The sequence below is a fragment of the Haplochromis burtoni genome, unplaced genomic scaffold (assembly GCF_018398535.1).
Source record: "Haplochromis burtoni strain Fernald_Lab_line unplaced genomic scaffold, NCSU_Asbu1 Contig_17, whole genome shotgun sequence".
Classification (NCBI taxonomy): Eukaryota; Metazoa; Chordata; class Actinopteri; order Cichliformes; family Cichlidae; genus Haplochromis; species Haplochromis burtoni.
The window spans coordinates 3,784,717-3,804,675 of NW_024582378.1; the positions used below are offsets into that span (position 1 = coordinate 3,784,717).

At 40.5% G+C, this 19,959-nt stretch overlaps 1 protein-coding gene across 2 annotated transcripts in view; it reads left to right on the forward strand.

Annotated features, from left to right (window-relative positions):
• zbtb16a (zinc finger and BTB domain containing 16a) overlaps positions 1-19,959 on the forward strand; it is a 137,255-nt gene that overhangs the window by 34,791 nt on the left and 82,505 nt on the right. For both annotated transcript variants that reach the window (XM_005916096.2, XM_042218316.1), the window contains exon 3: positions 18,769-18,866. In XM_005916096.2, the coding sequence (XP_005916158.1) occupies positions 18,769-18,866 (98 nt within the window). The remainder of the gene's footprint in view (positions 1-18,768; positions 18,867-19,959) is intronic.

Sequence of the window (19,959 nt, forward strand, 5' to 3'; positions counted from 1 at the left end):
TGGGTGTGTATGTGTGTACTTGTCTGCATGTGGATCATTTTCTCTCTATTAGCTTTGTCATCTGGGACAAGTAACCTGTCATCACTTTGAAAAGCAAGAAGAGGCCAGGAAGTCCCAAATCACTCTCATGTTACACCACCTGTCCGCTGAAGGGTCCTACACAATCGTTAACTGCCATCTTTGCCCTATCGTGTGTCACACTTTGTATTCCTCACTCTCTCTTGTGTATGTGTGTGTTTTTGTGCGTGTGTGTGTGTGTGTGTGTGTGTGTGTGTGTGTGTGTGTGTAAAAGGGTGTCTGTCTTGGCAATCACACCCAGGCCCCACTGGGCTATTAATTACCTTCTCTGTAACATGGCATCTGCTGAGAGAAAACGATAGAGCGAGCACTGCCAACATGGACATCGCTGCTCTCTCTCTGTCTCTTGTCTCAGTGGACCCCAGCTGCAGGCTTGCTCTGCGCTTATTGGATTCTATCTACATGTATGATTGATTCAACACCTGAACTGTGCTTTTCATGACAAGCGGGCCAAGCACACAAACACAGAGTCAGACACGCACACACACGTTCTACAGAGAAAAGCACCCCAGCTGGCAAATATTTAACCAACCATGAGACTCGCTAAGATGCCCGCTCTGTTCAAGTAGGTTGGGACATTTTCTGAGCAGCTGTTGGATTTGCTGTTCTGGAAGAGAAAAAAAGATATGGGTTTTCTTTTCTTTTAAAAGACGAGTCAAACATGTGCGTCTGTGTGTGTCTGTGTTTGAGTGTGCCTGGCTTTATTTTCTTATATTTCTCACAATTTTGATTTAAAGGGAAGAAGGACATTGAAATCGTCAGTGTACCGAAAGATACTTTTCCCGTTAGTGCTCCCGCCAAATTCATCCTTGTTCAACTTTCCCTATACTCAGGTTATTCTAGAATATAAGGGGTCCAAGTTGCCTTTAAGTGCCGTAAACATGTTATAAAGGACCCATGCCTTAAACCGGTGCTTCTGAAAGTTGGGTGCGATGACTCCCACAGGTCTGTGACCCACCGGCTCTGCAAAATGATTCATAATCAACGTGGGGACTATTACAGCTATAAAACAAACATATTGTGTCCATTACTCACACCTACATTATCTGTGTACATATGCAAACTCTGATATCACTGTGACACATCAATTTGTCATGAAATTAGTCACTTCACTCAGTTTGCACAGCATGGCTTATTAGCCAGCAGAGAAAGAAAAAAGAATTAAAAATGATTTATGAAGCACGCCTGATATTAAGCATATACACTTTAGGTGTTGGGATTATGATGAGGGCCATTTAAAATCATTTTAAGTTGGACCTGGCCACAAAAAGTCTGGCAATCGCTGTCCAAGGTAATCACGTCGTGAGCTGTGAGCCTGTTATATATTCACAATGATGCATTTTCTTTTGTTCATTAGAAGACATTCAGTTGGATGTCCCTCGCAAACAATACAAATGAATCTTATTTTGAGGTTTGCAGCCTTTCCTTGCTTGCAAGTGATGTTCTTCCTCTTTCAAGAACACAGATCAGGTTCTCAGTATGTTTTTTTTTTCCCCTTTTTTAGGAATTTAGTGATTTTTAGTGAACTAAAGTGGAGTTGAGGTCATTGTGGAAAAAAATTGGATCCATGGACTAATTTATGACAATGCTGATTGCATATACTGCAATATTAGGGACTGTCCATATTATGTAGTATACATGTACACCTGTGTGCTGCTTTTGCTATGGAGGACATTTAAAGGTCTTGTTTATTGTTTAAATCACCATCCTGCTCCCTGTCTTCCCCCACTACCACATCTGCACACAACCACACGCAGACACAAGGGTCTGTTGAGTCACAGCATTAGCAGTCATATCGATTTCTTCCTTTATGCTCTCTCTAACCTGTTGTAAAGAAAAGGTACACCCACACCCCTCTCTCTGCCAGCCAAACCACCAAACCACATCAGAGCCACTGCAGAAGCCAGAAGTATAATAAATTGTCTAATAAATTGTGGTTTTTTTTTTATTATTATTATCCGCGATTCCTTCAAAAGTACAGTGTAAAATCTCATTATGTAACAATTCCATTAAGCGACAAAGCACTAATTCGGAGTGTTTTTATACATCCCACTCCTAATGTTTCACCACGTTGCACAAGCAGCCCCTGCTTTTTGTAATGAATAACATGGTTTTGTTGATCTGACAGCTCTTTCTGTAGTTACACATGTGTCACGTGTGGACGAGTTAGTACATTATCTGTCAGATACTACATTATCGGTTGACTGTAGTGTTGTGTGATGTTTTCCTAGCTGGGGTCAGGGAAAGTCTGCTCTCGAGTGAAGGGAGCGACCCCGGCCTGACACTCAGACGCTACTATTTCAGTGTTCTAGCCCTCCGGCCAAAAAGCTGTCAGCACATATTTTATCCTTTCGCTCATACAATATAGTTCCTCTCTCTCCTTATTTTCTTGTTAGAGCTCTTGACTCGTGCTCCTGACTCTTTTCTGTGTACATAGGCTCAATGCAAGTGTTGATTAAAACCATGTGAGTTCAGAGTCCTTAAAGCCCCAATTTGTTAAGTCCTGTTATTAAAGTTGCCTTCCACAGTTTCTGTGCAGATTTTTTTTTGTACTTGTGACAGTAATATGTATGTTGAGCTAGCAGTGCATTACTTTGCTCTCCTTTTTTTGTATACTTCAGTGTGGTTTAACTCTATTAATAACATCTGAATAGATGACAGTTTGTTTTCTTAGCTGTATTTTTCGTCAGTGGCTCTTAAATTTTGACCCTGCTGGCTTCAAAAGCTTCTAGCATGGGCTGTTTTGAAATCTAACAGTTTACCTGATGCATAGATGACACTTACTCTTTTGTGCTTTCTGGATTACTCCAATGTCATTAATTGAACTGCCACAGACAGCACAAACTGCCCCAATACAACTTAATCGCTGGCAGCAAAAAAAAAAAAAAAAGGTGTGGGGGGGGTGTTAAAAGCCACCGATCACTTTGTTATTAGCTATATTTCACACTCGCAAACCAAACTCACACATGACCCTCCTCTGTGCAGGCAAAGGCACTGATTCAAGCTGACAGAAATTCTTGGCACAGACCGCCCACTCTATTCACTGGCTGCTGTTCAGCTGTCATACTCACTCGTCGAAGTTTTCTCCCCTTAATGGGGGTGCCGTGAAGAGATGAAGGTACTAATATAAGCAATATGTTTATCCATAGTTAACTGCACGTTATAGGTCAGATATGATGGGCCTGAGTGGAATGCTATGTCACAGCAGCGAAGAAGAGACATCAGGTATAAATAAGAGCAGAACAAGCTCTGCTTACATAATATACACCAATGATTCCCAAAGTCAGGTTAAGGAACCTCCAGGGAACATCAGCGGGGCTTCCAGAAATAGGAGCAATTGTCATGCTTCATTATCTTTTTGCTTCCTTTGAGCTAGCTTAGTCTGTGGTAAGTCATATTTAATGCAGTTCGTTTCCCATAAGGACGACGCGATTTCATTTTATTTATTTGACTAAATGAAAGTTAGGGGTAAAATCTGGATCCCAGATTTAGTAATGCATGCAAAAATTATATATATATATAAAAAGGCTAGGACTGTGTGATTTATGCTGTGATTTTCTTAACCGCTTGTCCAATTCATGGCCACGGGACGGCTTAAGCCAAACCCAGCGGTCACCAGGCAAGAAGCGGGGTACAACCCTGGATAATTACATATGAATTTAAGATATAGCAGCCAGCATTTCCTCCTAAATGACATTTAGTGATAATCAAACATGGAGTTGATTAAACTAATCGGTAAAGAGCAAATTACTGCAAAGGTCTAAATAAGCAGCTGTCTTATGTTGTTCGTCACATAGTTTATTGATGCATTGGGTGCAGTTTTTATAAATAGATGACTTTCTGTTGCCTACATTGTGTCTGTAACATGTTCAAGTTGGTGGAAGTACTGGGTGCCCATCAAAAAGGGAAAAAACACTCTGCTATTACAAGCACTCTGTCTGCAGGAAAAAAGCAGAGTATCACAGAGCCTAACCCCCCCTCCACACACACACACGATCACACACACACACTGTCTGAGATGAGAGCGACTTGTTTACTGCAGCCCCGCAGAGCTCCGGCTGGGGCTGTTTGGGACGCCCGTGGGTGCTGTGCAACTCTTGGAAGGCGGACGTGCGGCGAATGACAGTGCAGATGGCCCAGCGCCACCGCTGCCACCTGAACCTCCCCAAGCTGCCGCACATACTCTTAAGTTTCTAAGGTCCGGCACATCAAAACAACCTGCCTGCGCCCCTCTCGAGTATCAAAATAAGACCCTGCAATCTTATTTTTCTCCCAACCCTTTTTTCTTCTTCTTAAAAAAGCTCTTTTATTTCTTCTGTGGAAACCCACTATCTTTTTCCCAGAACGTCCTGCGTAACGTGGTATACAGTAAATCAATCCCCCAGGTATTGCATAATAGTTTGAGAGCGGTATCCAAATACCAAAATAATCACCTTGTCAACTGGTCTGCTCTGGCTCACGCTGGCTACAAATAATAAAATCACAAGGTCCCTTTCCTGTTTCCAGACAAACAAGAGTGTTTACACTGGGCAGCATTATGAAGTTGGAGCTCTGCTTTTGATGAAATAGGCTTTGTGACAGTGTGCCAGGATTTTCTGAGATAAGCAACATCTGCTCAGTGGTAGCAGTAATAATTCTGAAGCTATGCGAATGCACATCTGGAAATACAGTTTGTGTACTGCAACGTAGCGATTGTCTGATTTAGACTGTCAGGTCTGAATTCTACACATATTAAATTTACTGCTGTATTTTTTTTTTCTTACAATCCGCAGGTCTGTGTGTGTTCCTTCCTTCTAAATCTATTTGTAAAAGAATACAGTATTTTTTCACTCTTATATACTTGTTTTTGTTGGTACAAAAAAGTATGGGTGTAAATTTTTGTTAATTAGTGGAACAAAGCCAAAGGAAAAGCACAAAGCCACTTTAAAAAACTGTTAAAATGGATTTTATTTGCCTTTTACACAGACCGGTCACGCTGACCTGCAGAGACTATTGAATTGACCTAGGTGAAAGACTGATTTTAGATGCAGTATATTGTCTTGTCAATATTTCAATACGACATGATATGATCTTTCGATTTCATTTACTTCAATCCTGTCTTGTCTTGCTCTAAAGATTATATTTTCTTTCCCAATTCCTTTCCATTTTCCTTTTCTCTCCTTTCCAAGTGGCCTTATTTTCCCTAAATAAAATGTTTCTTTAGCTCGTGAGCTGCCATAAGCCTCTCAAGTTTCTCCCTTTTTGTTTTAAACTGCCAAAGAACAGACAAACCTTCTCTACAAGGTCAAAGTTTGATTCTGTGTCATATAATTTATTTCAACCCTTTCCCGCATTACATGCTCCTCGCTATCTGCATTTAACTGTTTCTTTTTCTTTCTTTCTTTTTCTTTCTTTTTTTGTGAGTGCTGTGCCATCACACAGGTTGTTGTTGTCGTTCTTGTTGCGAAATGCAGCTTTTATTGATGTAACAGGTGCTTAGCTCGACTGTGGCAGTCAAAATAACACATCTCCTCCTCTGTTTGGCTTTCAGAGTGGAAGCTAAAGTTAGACATCTTTGAGGTTTTTCTGCCACTTGATGGAAGGTGATGCCAATGCATAATGCATGAGGAGAGAGGGAAGACTTTGTCTGGCTGCTTTTTATAGACCACCAAAGCTCTGCTACCACACACACACACACACACACACACACACACACACACACAAAGAGACGCACACGCCTGAGCCAACCGTCTCACTCGATGCGCTCTAACCTCTCACACATCAAGAAAGCAGGAGCAGAGGAAAAACAGGATTCGAGCAAACTGGCAACATTGTCGAGAGTCACAAAAAAAAAAAGCTGAAAAGAAATAAGAAGAAACAAAAATGTTGACGTGCTATTTTCAGACGACAGGGTCTTTTGATGCGCAAACCCAAAGAGAAGCGAGGGGAAGAGGAGCAGCGGGGCTGGTGTTTGTCTCAGAGATGGGCTTTAACAGAAATACTTTATACATGTGATCTTACATGCTCTCCCTCGTCTTTGTTCCCACTGTTTCAACGCTTGAGTGAAAGTGTCTTTGGGTCTAGTTAAAATGAGAAAAATAAGGGGGGGAAAGGGGGTGTGAAATTATTTGCAGGCAAAGCCAAGCTCCTACTTCAGCTCGCAGACTTTGCAAACACCATTTGCTGCCCTCAAAAGTGTGAAGTTATTTTCTCCTTATCCCTCTAATCCTTATATAACCAGGCTGGTTGACTAAGAGCACACTGTCATTTATAGTAATGACCTGGGGAAGAAAACTGCAGAGAGTTGCACATATACACACACTCACACCTGTGTGCTGCCCAGTACCTACAGACAGTGACAGGTCACAGCCTCTGTACTTGGCTCCATTCATCTTCTGAATTATTTGGCAGAGTTTTTGGGTCAGTGTGCGCATTCAAAGAAAAAAGGCTGTGTGTTACTCGTGTCTCTCGGTTTTCTCTTAACTGAACAAATTTCGTTTATTGTCACTTTAGCCAACGCGTTTTACGAGTTAGGTGGTTGATAACTAGCTAAACGCTCGCACATGTGCTCTTCCTGCAGCAGCGCACTTGCCTTGTGAACGTTTTTTTGTGTGTTTGTAGGCTGCTGCAAAGTTTGAATATAACATCCTGTGCATTTGAGGTGTCTTGTCACGTGTGCCTTTAACAGTCTTTGATCATTTTTTTTTCTGTCTCCACTGAAATTTCTTTCTCCCGGCCTGGGGATTTGAATTTCAACCTCCAGGTCATATTCTCTCTTCATTGTCACCCATTATTGAATAAAAGGGCTTCGTCGGAAGGGGTTGGGTGGGGGGCACTTTAAATTGAGTGGAACAGTAGAAAAGAGGTTGAAATGGTATTCTGAGTAACACTGAGGGTATTAGAGAGTGAATCCTACTTTCTGCGCTTTGGGGGAATCCAGGTATCTAACTAGGATTAGGTTGAACAGTGTCTTACTGCCCGGGAAGCACAATTAGAAGTTCCTTGTTATTGTCCTCTTACCTTAAAACCAAGGCTTTCTGAACTGTGCGTGCATAGCAGTCATGCCTGGGTGGTAATAATTAGTTTGCATTTAAGCTGATGCTTTAATTTTTTTTGTTTTGTCTTTCTTTCTTTTTAACTTGTGCTCCCGTACAGCTGTTGAAACACACAAGCTGAGAAACAGCACTGCATGCTGCTGCTCTCGGTAGACTCTAGCAGGCTCTGCAACTGCATTTTGAAACTGATCTCACACGAAACGTCACTGCAGTAATTTCATTTTGGGGTCTGAGGGGTCATTCTTAGTGGTCGTAATGCAATTCACTTGTAAATTTTCAAAACGGTTAACTCATAATGTTTGAAATCACAAAATTAGTATATTTGAGCAAAAGAGGCAAAAATGTAAATTGTGTATCACACAGAACAGTTAGGGAAGTGGAAAACAAATGAGATTCCTCATTTAATGTACCTCTACACCTGTGCTCTGTCTGGCTTTTATAAAATAAGCACTAGAATCTTTCTACTAATAAATAATGGAAATGGTGACAGCATTTATTAAGGGGACTCACTGAGAGGCAGGATGAGTGTCTGTCACACTCCAAACAGTCATTAATTAAGGCTTCAATATCAAAAATATATATATATATTTATTTGAACTGACAGTATTCTTTCACATCATTTAATTTATCAAAGCATTTGCCTCACCCGCCAGTGCCGTCATATCCAAACTAAACCATGAGGAGCATTAAGGCAAAGGGCGCCTAATGTATGTCTACATGACTGGAAGCCAGCAGTTCGACATTCTCCACGTCTCAAAGTGGTTCAAAGTCCTTTAGCATGTTTACATTAGTTTGCATCATTAGTATCAGCTTTAACGAGAACCTTATTACTGCCATTGTGTGAAATAATGCATGACTTTACTCAGAATGTCTGATTTTAATTGCACTATTTCACCTTGGCAGTAGCTTACTAAGGCCAGAATAGAGTGGGAGAGGTGTTTTTGAAAAAATACGCAACAGGTTGTATTGGAAGCTTGGTCATTACAGACAGAAAATGATGAGCATACAACCTTAAAGCAACGTCTGTCCCCACTAATAGCTTGTGCGGTACATAAATTAGTGCTTCAGGTTAGACCACTTCTTGTAGGCTAACTAAGACATGACTGATTGGACTTTAATAACACATATGGCTATCATTAATCTAACTCTTTAAAGCCAGCTGTAAAAAATCACACCCATAATGAAAAATGCACTGATCAGATTTGATGGATGTTAAGAAAAATGTCACATCTCACAACCAGGCAAAAGTTGACGAGACATTTACAGGTCACATACAGGCCGAGAAGTAGGCCGTGCGGTGAAGGGAATATCTTTACTGTTATTGTTTTTTCTTTTTACCCGACGATGTGGTATAGCATTTTTCTCTCGAGACGCCCTCAGGGCAAATTTGGGGGTGGTAGTGTCTGAGATATTATAAATAACACAATGAGGATGAAAGGCAGTGGCATTCTCCCTCCCCATCCTTCTGTCTCGCCTCTTTTCCTCTTGCCCTGCTGCTCATCTATGCTCAACACGAGTGCCTCGGCGTTCGCGTGTGTGGCTTGAATTTATATGAACGTCTCCCCCGCGGGGGGACAACGGGGGCCAAGTCATTGATATGTGCAGGAGGACTCAGGATAAACAGCCCACGCCGACCGATGTTACGCCAGCCTGCCTGATACATTTTGATTGAGCAAAGACAGAGGTGTGAGATGGGGATGGCAGGGCAATGGAACTGGGGAAGCTTAAAAGCAGGGATAAAATGATAGAGAGCTTTTTTCCTTTCTCTTTCTCTCTCTACCTGCTTCTCCAGACTGCAACAAAATGGATGTATGTAAATGTTAAGAACTGCACATTGCTCATGAACAGCTCGCTAGACCAGATATGTGTTTGGCACTGTGCTTTGGAGGACAACAAACAAATGGATGAGGCGTTATATCCTATCATTGTTTTTTTCTGTTTTTTTTTTTAAACACGCGCTGTAATTTATCTGACTATCAAGTTCCTTTTATTTCCTCTCTGATGGTCCTTTTGTTTCACGGAACACCACTACCATGATTATACTCTTACATCTCCCAGCCATGTTTGTTTGCATGACATGGTCATCCCTTTAATGGACTGGAAATTCATGTTTAAAAAAGTCTCTTGTTCCTCCTCCTCTATCTCTCTCTGTCAGGGAACCAAAATAAGAGGTGGCGGCAGCACACTGCGCCACTTATGGCCGCATTAGGATCAGCCACCAAAGTGTCACTGAATTGCCTCGTGCATCATTTTGGCTTTGTTCACCATGACAGAAACTTGTGTGTGTGTGTGGCAGTGGTCCTTGTCCACCCTGTGCTTTTATCATCAAATGGATATAGCATTGGCTAGGCTTTTACGTCTGGAGTGCATTATCCCACTTATATCACGGATAATTTTTAAAGTCTTTTTATTGACCTGTGTTTGCAGTGTAATGCTTATTGACCTGTCTTTTAAATAAATGTCATGTTAATAGATAAAGCCACTGTCTTTTTTTTTTTTCTGCAACCAAACAGTGGTGATAAATCCAGAGAAACGCTGAACCGAACAGAAGAGCAACCACAAACGTAACGACTAAGAAAAAAAACTTTGAACAAAAGGATGTAATATGAAAGCCTATTAAGATGATTACGGGATACGGAATGATCAAATCTGTTTATGATAAAAGAAAACGGAAGGGGCCCACTGACGTAGGGGTGCATGTATGGTTATATCTTTGTTTATAATACGTATTTTGTTACAGTATCTATTAAAACTATCTCTGTTATTGTTTTTAAGTGCCACTTGTCTTTCCTTGCAGTGTAATCTGATAGTAAGTGGTGCCGCTGAGATGTATTTTTCTGTTTCTTAGAGTCAGTCCGACCCATATGGGTTGCTCATATTTCTGCAACGGTTAAAATGATGTAAGATTTCCAAGCGGACAAACGGATGGAGAGGCTGGAATGCTGCACACCTGAGGCTGAGAATGATGTTTGTGAGATCTCCAAAAAGTTGATTCTGTTCAGCTGGACGTAGCGTTTTGTGGGAGAAACGTTTTGTCACTCATCCAAGTGACGACTGAAGAAGAAATTTACTTCCCTGGATGGTTGAGAATACATCAAGATGTTTGTGAGATGTTTAGCCTGAATAATAAAATGGGTGGGCGGAGCCAGGTGGCATGAAGGTAGAATCATCTGTAGTGGTTAATGTGCAATATTCACAGGAGTCCAAAACTCAGTCCTATTTAATGTAGCTTGTGTAGTGTCATATGAGCGTTGTGTAGTTTTGTATTGAATGACTTTTGAAAGAATGTGTCGTGTCCACTGATTGCTGTTGAAACTGGCAGGTCTTTTTCCCAGTCTTGAAGCTTTTGTGGAGGAATATATTCAGCTTTTAGTAGAAGTTTATATAATTTTGAGAATTATCTTTTCCAAGTGAATATGGGTTTGAGTTCAGTAATCAGTGGAGGTTGTTGAAGGGTTGGCTGAAATTTTCATTTTTCCTTTTAAACTGTTTTTTTCAGATTTGAATATTATAATAGGTAGGGGAAAAAACCTGCTATTACCAATGTCCCTGACTGTTTTAGTGTTTTCATACCCTTATGAATGTTCCAAGTGAGTGATTCTTGCTTTTTTTTCCATGAGTGGAATATAAGGGGTCTATTTTTGGTTATGCCAAAATGGCGTAATTTTATTTATTTATTATTTTTTATAAGACATTGTGAGCCCGGCGGTTTGTTTTTCACCAAGCTATCATGGTTCTACATGGTTTTTAAAGCAGTTGTTGTGTTTAATTGACTCCTGCAAACATGTATGTATTTGAGATCATTTGCTAGGTATTTGTGTCTGAGAGCTAGGTCTCCACACTCTTTTGGTTTCTATAAAGTAGATTCCTTAATCTTTTTACTTTCTTAAGTTTACAGTAAAACTTTGTTATAATGAGTAGAAGAGAATTATTTTTAAAATTATTTTAGTGAATATGGACAATTTTATTGCTGTTTTCCTTCCAAATAACGAGTTCTTCCAGTTATTGAGATCGTATTCTAAGATTTTGAGAACTGGTGAATAGTTTAGAGGCAATCATCCTGACAGCTAGAAGGAAACGTGGTTTATCCCTTCCTCACAGTGTGGTAGACATTTAGATTTGGCCTGATTCATTAATTTTATCATTATGGATACTAGGTTAAAAACTTGTGGAAGGGCCATTGGAGAATTTAAATAAATATAATCTGCATATAAACTGATTTCATGATGAAAGTGCCCTGTTTGTGCGTGTTTTGTTGAATACCTGCTGTGAGGGGCTCAGTTAAAATAGCAAAGTGGACGACCTTGTCTTGTACCTCACTCTAACGTCTTCTTCGAGAGGTCCGGGTATTAGTTACAACTGGTGCAGAGTGTGAGCGGTAAAGAGGTTTGATCCAATGAAGGAACCAGCGCCCAAACCAAAATGTCCTTGGGATCGCAAAGAGGAAAGTCTTAACTTTATCAAAAGCTTTTTGTGCATTCGGTGCCGTTATGGTTTTGAAGTGGTCTCTGAGATTAACAGGCGGCGCGTGTTGGTTGTCTACGTTTAATAAAGCTTGTTTGGTCTGAGTGAGTTAATGAAGATATAACTGTCTCTAATTTATTAGCTGGTGTTTTACTGATTATTTTTAGGTCATAGTTGGTAAGACTTAATGGTCTGTAGCTGGAAGTGAGGTCTTTGTCGGTCATTGGTAATAGTGTAATAAGAGCCGTGTGTTTATGTGCGCGGGTGTGAGTCCTGATAATTTGATTCCTTTGACTATTATGTTGAATAAGGGAGAGATGACTTGCCAGAAGCGTTTAAAGAATTCCAGTGGATAGCCATCAAACCGAGAGATTTCTTGTTGGGCAATGAAGAGATGGAATTTCTTCTGAAGTTTGGGTTGGTCTGGTATGTCAGGCTGTGCTTTGGATAATTTTGAAAGTTCAGGAATGTCAAGGAAGTTGTGAATGTTGAGGATAATTGGTACTTTTTGCGAGTAATAGAGTCTCTCATAGTAATCATAGAACATCCTGTGTTGAGGATGTTTTGCTTTGTTTTTTTCCCAAATTTTCCATTTTTTTTTCTGCTCGTCCCTTGATTGTCTTTGTTTCACAGAAACAGGGGGATGGGATTTGTTTTCTAGTTCTTGTTGCTTTGTCAAATATGACATGATTTGCCACCTAAGAAATGTTATTGCTATTTTAATTATGATGGTGAGATTTCTGGAGAATGTATTTGGAAAAGAAGAGAAGTGCTGTTTTATGTTGCTAAGGTTATGGTAGCTTTTCAGATGTATCTGTATTTTGAATAGTATAGTAGGAAAAAAATGCTTCTAATCTGCTAACCGATTTCTGTAGCAGAGAGCATTCAGTTTTATCTGACCCGCTGATTCCCAAACTACAACCTGTAGACTCCTGTTAGGCTTTGAAGGTTCTGCAAATGAGCAGGTTGTGTTTACAATAAATAAAAAGTACTATAAATACCCGATGACGTCAAACTAACCTGCGTTTTAATCTGTTTTGTCTCTGCTTAACCCAGAGAAAAAGACTTTTCTTGCTCAATGTTTACCACAATTGTTTCCTCCACATATTGGCAAACTTTGTCATTTTGGTGCCAGACATGCAGTTTACATTTGGTATTTTGAAGCATTTCCATTGAAAACAGCTGCCTGGTGTGGTTAAGTGGCGTTTACCACCTGGTATAATAAAACGGTGACGTCAAGCATGCATAACGCGAAGAGGATTGTAAAGTCAGACGATGATTGTCTGCAGGATTGTTAAGAGTGATTCTTTTTCACTGCTTTGATCCATTCTTACTTATGATGATATTGATTAGTGCTGCTTTAAGAATAAAGAGAACAGAAGGTGGAAAGGAATGAAAACACTTTACAGAAAGAATGGGTTCCATTTTGTTTGTGTTTTAAGCTAACACATGAGATAAATGGGATTCGCAACTCTATTTTTTTTCCCTTAATCATCAACAAATGTCTCAGATGCCCACATGAGATCCCTCTGGTATTTAAGTCCGAGCTCTATTCATTGGCCTTCCTTTTTCCCAATTATCAGTTCTTTTTCTTCTGACCCTCAGAACTAATGAACAAACAGCCACAGACACACTGCACAGCCCTTCCTCAATTTACCACCTCCTATCAGTTGCCTCCCTTTATCTTTTAGTGCTTTCTTCTTTCCATCTTAACACCCACATTTTTTTCCTGCAAAGCTTTTATTTACAAACATCATTTTCGGGTGTTTTATGGCTCCCTTTAGGAATGGAGGGTGGAAGAAAAAAATGGAAAAATAAAAGATGAAAGGATGTACGAGGATCGAGAACAACACTTAAGGCTGCCGAGGGAGAAATAGATTTCAGACGAGCAATGATAAATAAGTGCAAGTCATCAAGCATGGTTCTGCTTCTCTCCTCTTCTTTTTTTTTTTTTTTTGTAGAATAGTTTGAATGTGGTGATATAAAAATGGTTATCTGAGCTTGAGAGGATATCAGCATGAGTTTCAAGCAGAGTCATTTGATTTAACAGGGTTTGGCAGTAGTTCTGCTGCCTCTGTCAAAGCTCAATTGTATGAAATCTGGATGACCCAAAGCCATCAAAGAACCATGGAGTATAGTATTAGTATCTTGTGTGTATTAATAGTGTGTCACCTTATTTTGACTTTTAAAATCTGTTACAAGTTGATAGCAGGTGGAAAGCTTGGGTCTTTACAGCGCAAGTTATGATATATGGCGAGCCAAGACTGGCGGCAAAATAGGAAAGGAGAGCTCAGAAACTACATAAGGCAAGCTGTTACGGCTCAATAACACAGGCCTGTAATCGACTCACGTTTCAAACATACACACATGAAGTGAAACAGCCCTTGGTTGGGCTGCTTTTTATGAGGAAGCACTCTGCACGAGGTGATCAGCATATGTTTTGTTGACATAAATTTAAAATTTATTGTCGTTGTCAAAAGTGACTGTTGGACAAAGTCGATTATTAACTGAGTAAATGGCCTGAGAGAGTTTTATGTGAACTTCCTTAATGGGTACAGTCAGTCTGTTTCAAATCACCCTCCCTCCCTGGACTGCCACCCACCACACACCCTCGTTTAGACACGCACACACCTCATCATCTATTTCAGTAGCACAACATGAAAGCAGACAGTTACGATGGGATTTGAGAAAGGGTGTGCACAGAGGGGGGTCTATCTCAAGTAAATCACTAAGCTGAGACAATATTTTAGTATCCTTATGCATACCATTAAACCTTGTTAAAGCACTGAAGTGTGTAAAACAGAATTACTGAATAGCCATTATCAGCTCTACTTAAGCACACGGAGCATTTCAAGGCATATAAAGTATGCCTTAAGTACTAACTGTTTTCTAATGATGCATACTATTCTGCTGTACTGCACTGTCCCCAAAGAAGTAGGGTTCATAAATACTTGCTGTTATTAGACAAGCTAATCACAACATTCATCTTCATAAAGGTATTTTTTTCACCCTTTCTCGTGTATATAAAGGGTAAACCTTTCTTTATGATCATCATCACGGGCGACCATGGCTCAGGGGGTTGGGAAGCGTATCTGTAACCGGAAGGTCGCCGGTTACGATCTCCGGGCTCTCTGTCCTGGTCGTCGTGTCCTTGGGCAAGACACTTTACCCTACCGCCTACTGGTATTGGCCGATGGCGCAATATGGCAGCCTTGCTTCTGTCAGTCTGCCCCAGGGCAGCTGTGGCTACAACCGTAGCTTGCCTCCACCAGGTGTGAATGTGAGAGTGAATGAATAGTGGCATTGTAAAGCGCTTTGGGTGCCTTGAAAAGCGCTATATAAATGCAATCCATTATTATTATTATTATTATTATAATCATGGTATCCAGTCAAGGTGGATAGACTGACTGAAACAATGTTACACATGGATTATACTCTGATACAGATAAAGACATCTGCCGACGACATGGATGAGTAGTCATTCCCGTTATACGTCTTTGAAATCCTCCCAAAGGGCGCATGCATTGAGGTGCGTTGTAGTCCCCGTGTCCCCATGGACCAGTCCACCAAGTGACAAGAAAAAGCAGAGAGCCTTGCGCTCACTGATGACGGAATTTTTGCCACTAGCATCCAAGTGGACTCATAGATGAACTAAACTAACACACCAATTAATGAGTCATGTGCTGGCTTAATTATGGCAGCTGTACAGATAAAGCTGCTTATACTGCATCAGGTTAGCTTGTGGAAGTCATCAGCAGTTTGAATTTTTACCGCTGCCGAAGCCCGAGGTGACCGTATTTGGATCAGAGAGTAGAACAATAAAGTTACATCCACGGTGGAAGCAATTTGTAGTGACGTGGCAAATAGAGAACATAGAAAGTGAATGACCTTGCATGACTTCAAGTAACTGTGAGCACTAACTGCTGGCAACAGGAAGTGGGTAGGACCTCAGGTAAACTTTTCTCAGCTTCCAGGCAAGCAACTGAAGTGCCTACCAATGAGAGTGAAGAATACCAATTATTGACATATGACCTGGGAGTAAACATATTAGAGGTTTCACCTAGGCAACTGTAGCCTGGAATGTCCACAAGAAAACCTAGCCGTCGGCTTGAAATACGAGTATTTCACTGACCAAAACTGGAGCACCGATTCAGACCAGCAGCTAGCACAATCAACCAGATTAAGCTACACTGTGTCTTACATAACTGCTAATACACCAAAACATGGCCGAGAGGTCCAGTTCCGTTAGACGGTTTAGAGAACAAGAAGCAGACGGCTAGCAGACAGCTGTCAGCTACAGCTTCCTGTGTTGCCATTCACCTGTCAGTGTTCATGTCTCTACACTTAAGCCTTAATAAAGGGAGTTCTAAAAAAAATTATCTAAAAAAATCATCCACCATGCAAACTGTAATAAAGAGAGAAATAGGACAAAATAATTTTTCGAGCCTGTAAATATTCTTTTATCTGCTGTCTAGTTGGGCCTTTAAACATTTCAGTTAGCCTCAAGTGGCCTGTAGAGAATCTGCAGTTTTTGCCAAAAGAAATGCGTTTTTAAAAAGGCGGTCTTCTAAAATTCCCAACCCTTCCCTTTAACACACAGAATCACTTTAACAGGTGCTGTTGCCATTCTGTTGAACATCAAGTAATGTGCTTTTTCAGTAGGTAGTGCTAGCCATTGCAGTTAAAGTTAACACAGCCCCAGCTACAGACGTGCACACCACCCTTTGCTCATCAATGCTACATTTACGGTGAAAATACATGGCATTGGTTCCGCTTTGAGTGCCCTTAATAAGTCCATCCATACCGTTTCAGTGCTCTGTCTGGGGGGCACAATGGCCAGATTGAGGAGGGACACAAAAGGCCTTTGAAAGGCTTTGTCCTCTGTGTATGTTGTGGCTTACCACGTACGTGTGTTTTCTCCTTATCTGATTGAGAGCGTGTGAGTACATCGCATATGACTCTTACAGGAAAGAAAAACCCTTTTCCATAGCTTTTTCCAGTTGGTCTTTTGTCAAATATTTTTTCAGTTTTTAAAATTGTAAATTTTGTTTTTAATATTTCTAAAACAATAGGAATAAACGCTAGTCTTTGATGCCCTCGAGTAAAAGAAAAGGTCATTTTTAAGGGTTACTGTTTTGAAACCAGTCACAGAGGAACTCTATTATAAAAGCGGAGAAAAAGAGTTGACAGTTTGTCCATTGGCGGTTTCCTCAATAGAAATGAATACAATGCAGCTCTACTGCACTTGAGCAATTTGGAGTTTGAGCAATTGCTTTAGAGTTTTTCAAATATTTGTGCAACAAAACAACATCCTGATGTCATTTTGATGCCATGTTGTCATGCCTGTTTGCCAAGTTTTCAAATTAGATTAAGATGTTTGTTTTATGCTACTCTTATGATGTGCAGCTGCTAAATATAACATCGGTATCTGGAGCGTTATTGCCCTTTAACGATATGTAACACTCTATGACACTTTGTTTCTCCTATTTTGTTGTTTTTAAGTGTCCTCTTCCCTTTTGGGGGCAGTTAGCATTTAGAGGACCTTTTAATTGCTGACTGCATGCCAAAGGGCTGTCATTCTGCCCTTGATTTCCAGGGTCTCTTCACAACTTCTAACCTCTCTTTAATTTCATACTTCTCTGGTTTTTACCCTGCTCGTGTCAGGTTTGGAGGATATTTTGCAGCAATTAATTGTAAGTGAAGTCATACTAGACTTGATAGCTTAATAACTCCCAAAGCCATTGCCATAGCACACGCTATAATCTCTTTCTGTCTGTCCTGGTCTCAATCCTCGCTTTGTCTCTTCCTTTCCCTCTCGAGGCACAAAAGAGAGCTGTAAATCAATTTGCATTCGACATCTGACATCAATCAGTCATGTTTTGGGAAAGTGGCACCACCTCCTCCTCTGTAGCTTTGTTGAGCCGCTAAGATGGATGGCTGTCATCTCACCCAAGTTGAGCAGAACTCTCATCAAGGGCATTGTTTCCCCAAGAATGCACTTGGCTGATCACTTTTTGCCACCTGACTAGTCAGTGGAGAGCGTGAGCTGTATTTGATGTTGTCTTTTTTTTGCCTGCTTGAAGCATACACTCACCTGAGTATAGAATCATGTCTTTTTCCTGTGCACTTTTTTTTGATATGTTTTTTTTTTTCTTTTTCAGCTAAAGGCTTTTTCACAACCTGTCACTTCATTTCTCCCCCACAATCTAGTATTACCATCAAAAAAGTAATGCTTCATTTTTGGAGCTGTGTTGTATGAAAGAGCAACAGTTGTAGAAGACTAAACGTGCCAAATCAGAAACAGCACAAACTTGACAATCATTACAATCATGGGTGTGTCTGTGGCTTTGTGTACCTCTCTCAAGGCGAGGTATTTGAAGTTCTCAAGATGCTTAAGGCACTGTGGCAGTTGTTTGGCAATTCGTGTCACTTTAATTGCTTTAGAGCACTTTCAGATATCTCTCAAGAATAATATGCTTTGTACTGAGCCGTGGGGTCTTTGAGGATTTGAGGAACAGAGAGAGCCGTAAGACTAGACTTTTCTGTTGTCAGATGTTATTTACTTAGCTAGCCTTCAAGGCCTTTACTTCATAATCAAATATTGACCCTTAGTCTTGTCTGACCTTGTGTGCTTAAACTACGTTACAGCTTAATGACTGTCCATTTGGAAATAGACAATTTATTGCAAATCTGATTTGGCTTCAAGCTACGCAACAGCTCATAGCTCTGAGAGCAGTCATCAAAAACTGTTCCATAAATGGTTCGCAACAGTAAGTAGAGGTTTTGCGTGTTTCTGTTTCACTATTTATTTTAGTCTATTTCACTTTACAGCATCGTATCCCTCTGCAGCGCTCTAGATGTAGGTAGCTGATAATGCCGCCTCTGCTTGAATAGCACCTTGTGATTTACAGCGGCAAGTCATGGTCTACTGGTCCCTGCAGAAGAATATGTGTGGTAGATGGATGACTTGTTACACTCATGGTTACTGTTTTGTGCTGATGTTAAGACTGATGGAGTGTGACATATTCTCTCAAAATGCACAAGGCCAAACTTTCTCTGTTCTGGAAGTTTTTAGTTATGAGCTGTAAAAAGCCGCTTTGTTAGAGACACAAATGTCTATCGGTGGTACATTAAGTGCTGGCTGGTCTCACTGAAAGATGGTAAAATATTTCTTTTTGCTCTTTGTCAACAGAAAGATGCACAGTGGAATGAAGACCTACAGCTGTGAGCTGTGTGGGAAGAGCTTCCTGGACAGCCTCCGTCTACGAATGCATTTGCTGTCTCATTCAGGTAAGGAAATCAAACTAACCCCAAAACCACAACCCCTCGCTGTGATCACTGTTGAGCTAGCAGTAACAGTCTTTAAAGAAAAGAGCATTCATTGCTGCCACTCTGTACAGAAAAGCGCTACTGGCAGATTTTACTGCTGTCCAAAAATTCAAACTATGACTCCAAATTAAGTGAAAAGTAGTCATTTGGAACCCCACTGATAACCCACGGAGCCTGGGCCTGAAATGTCTCATATGTTTGGATCCATGCATTGAAAATTATACATTTTTAATATATCTGGTGATGCCTTTCATAGAAACCAGAGTATTCTTTAATTCATTGAAATATATTTTGCATAATGAATTTAATTATGTAATATGTGTGTAAAAAAGTAGTTGACTTGGCAATACAATGGTGTTAAGATGAGGAGTCAAAATCTCTGTCAAATAAATTTTGGATAAGCTGCTCAAAAGGGCAAATTATTTAGTCATTGTGACTGAGTAAGGTAGCAAAATGTTGGTAAAGTGTATCACCTGCTGATGAAGCATGCCATGTTAATTCATGTGAAGTATTTCCAGGTTAAAAGCTCTGAAATGAGTTGGGGTTTTTAAGTACGCACAGAAAGTGCAACTTGTCAGTCACCTTGGCACTTACCGCTACAAACAAAACGAGACAATGATCATTTTCACCATTTTCAGTGCATCAAAAGCTGCAAAGTAATAGAACAAGAATGAGCAGCCACAGTGAGCCGTTAGATAAGGAGCTGCAGGCGACAGGCTGTACTCCACCAACTTCTCAACGAGGTAACCAACTCCTCTGACTGTGCCCTGCTGTTTGCAGACTCGTGCCATGTGCAGCATTAAATCAGATCTCAGTTGCTCACAGGGTGATGGAAAAAGGCCAATTAGTGTCTGACTTCTTTATTAAAATGACAGTAGTTTGTTTTGCTGCCCCATAATTTTTTGACCTGAGGTACTTTCATTCGCTACAGACGTCACCAAATCAGTAGTAAAAAATACCAGAACAATACTGTAAGAAAGGTTAGAGGACAAATATTTAGGAACCACAAGCTTGACATGTGACTAAATGTAGTTAGTTAGTTTGGCTCCCCCCC